Source organism: Propithecus coquereli, unplaced genomic scaffold (assembly GCF_000956105.1).
Source record: "Propithecus coquereli isolate 6110/MARCELLA unplaced genomic scaffold, Pcoq_1.0 Scaffold36, whole genome shotgun sequence".
Classification (NCBI taxonomy): Eukaryota; Metazoa; Chordata; class Mammalia; order Primates; family Indriidae; genus Propithecus; species Propithecus coquereli.
The window spans coordinates 6651119-6653469 of record NW_012149285.1 but is presented as its reverse complement, the minus strand read 5'-3'; the positions used below and the strand labels follow the sequence as shown (position 1 = coordinate 6653469).

General features: G+C 34.8%; 1 protein-coding gene across 1 annotated transcript in view; it reads right to left on the bottom strand.

Moving 5' to 3' along the window:
* The window catches only part of ARHGAP32 (Rho GTPase activating protein 32), a 297626-nt gene that overhangs the window by 25096 nt on the left and 270179 nt on the right, over positions 1-2351 (bottom strand). The window contains exons 11-12 of the mRNA XM_012651646.1: positions 2044-2188; positions 1476-1599 (exon numbers count right to left, since the gene is read on the bottom strand). Of these exons, the coding sequence (XP_012507100.1) occupies positions 1476-1599; positions 2044-2188 (269 nt within the window). The remainder of the gene's footprint in view (positions 1-1475; positions 1600-2043; positions 2189-2351) is intronic.

Below are 2351 nucleotides of genomic sequence, written 5' to 3'. Positions count from 1 at the left end.
AAAAAAGATGTATTTCTATCATACCTCATGTAAAATTACCAAGTCAAGAAGTCTTGGCTTAAATCTGCCTTGCTATGCTTAACTTAAAACAAAAATAGTAAAGGCCAGGCTCATTCACGTATTTTATCACTTAAAAAATCCTCTTATGATGGCATTATTAGTACAGTTGTCCCTTGTTTCCATGGGGGATTGGTTCCAGGACTTTCTGTGGATACCAAAATCCAAGGATGCTCAAGTTCCTAATCTTTACGGCATAGTATTTGCATACAACCTATGCACATCCTCTTGTTAAATCATCTCTAGATTACTAATAATACCTAATACAATGTAAATGCTCTGTAAATAGTAGTTGTATTGTTTAGGGATTAATGACAAGGAAAAAAGTCTGTACATGTTCAGTACAGACCTTTTTTTCCCCTGTGAATATTTTCAATCTGTGCTGGGTAGAATCCACAGATGCAGAACCCTTGGATGTGGAGGGTCAGTTACACTCAGTTCGCAGATGTACAGACCGATGCTTAGAGAGGTGACACAGGACTCAGGTCTATCTACCAAAGCCAATATTCTTTATATTGCACTAGTTTCCTTTTTCTGATGAACTGATAAAGCAAATTCTCTTCTCCCTTAAAGATGTTCTTCAGATAACTGTGTATTGATCAGATTTGTCTTTTTAGCCTTTTCAGGGCTAAGTACCTCAATTTTTTGAGTTTACCTCACAAAAGTTCTTTAATTTTGAGTTTCTTCCACACTCAATGGGTTCTTAGACCTCATTAATTTCATTGTATTTCCCTTGAGACAGGTTAATTAGTAAGACAATGAGTTGATACTAAGTTACTTTCTGGCTCATGACTATCATGCATTTATATCTGATTAAAAATAAGTGATTTTTAGCATTGATTAAGAATCGTGTTGAATGTAGTGATTTTTTAACAATACATTATAAGCAATGTCATTTTGAAAACAATCAGCACTAAATTAATTTGTATATTACAAGAACATCTAATTTAATTTCTTGTCAATAATTGAATTTTGAAAATGTATCTCTTGCATACTATAATACAGTGTCTATTGTTTTCTTTCTCTACTATGGCAAAGTCATCCTTAATTTTAGTCTGGTCTTCTCAGATATAAACGAAAATATTCCTGAGAGTCCAAACTAACACACAAACCAAACTGGGTTTTAAAAAGTAGCAACAACAACAAAACCAATAACAAAAACAAAACAAAACAAAAAAAACTCCAGGTTTAGTCAGCCATTCATTTGCCATTTGTTCATTCATTCACCGCTTAAGTATCTACTGGATGCTAAGCACTATGCCAGGCGCTGGGGATATAAAGACAAATAAATAAATATAAACGTATATATTTATGAATGAAATTCATTCTGGAAAAATGGAAGTGTGATTAGTTAGAACTCCAAGGAAGTTTAAATAGTCAGAAATCCAAAGAAAAAACACTGTTGCCGATCAACCGACTTCTCCTTCTATCTGGTATCAGCCACCTGTGGCTTACACACCTGTAGTGTGGTGGGGGCAGCTGCTGGATAACATCGTGAATTTTTATCAGTCTTTCTTCGTCTGTTGCTGCTGAAACAGCATCCTGTAACAATCACAATGGAAAATAAACTAATAAGTTTTGTTGGTAAAATTGAAAGTTCTTCACTTATAATTCAGTTTTCACTCCGAGATTAACTCACTTTACTCTTTGATGCTAATGAGGAAGAAACACAGCATAATACCAAGGAAGTAAACTATTTTCACACAATGTGGGCACTGAAATCTACTCAAATATAGTTTTAAAAAGCTTGATGGCAATCAGTATTAAAGGTGATAAGATTAGTGGCTCAAAATCAGAAACTAAAAGAATGACAGTATGAAAATAGTATGGATTACAGATAAACTGGCAATAATTGTTGTCTTTTTAAGGAGTCATTTTAGTCACAGAACTATTTCTTACATGTGACCAAACCAATCTTCACATGTTTTAAACAAAACCACAGCAAAGCTTCACAAAGCATTTGATTCAAAAGTGATCTGCACTCACGGAAAATTTCTCGTATAGCTGGTAGGTGAGCAGAGGGTTTGGGAGCTCTCGGAAGTACAGCTTACAGAGGGAGCCCACGGAATGGATGTCTTGAACATATGGCTCCTTTGTCAGGTCGGGGACATGCTCAGAGTCAAATTCATGGCTAATAAAGGCAGATAAGGACAAAACGAAATTATTTTACTGGAGGAAAGCAAATATATGACGTAGAAAGCAAAGGCCCAAAGTGTTCAGTTCCACCTCAATGAGTTCCTATTTTATTCGATTTATTATATTTCATGTAAGTTATATTTGGACTTCAGCAACAA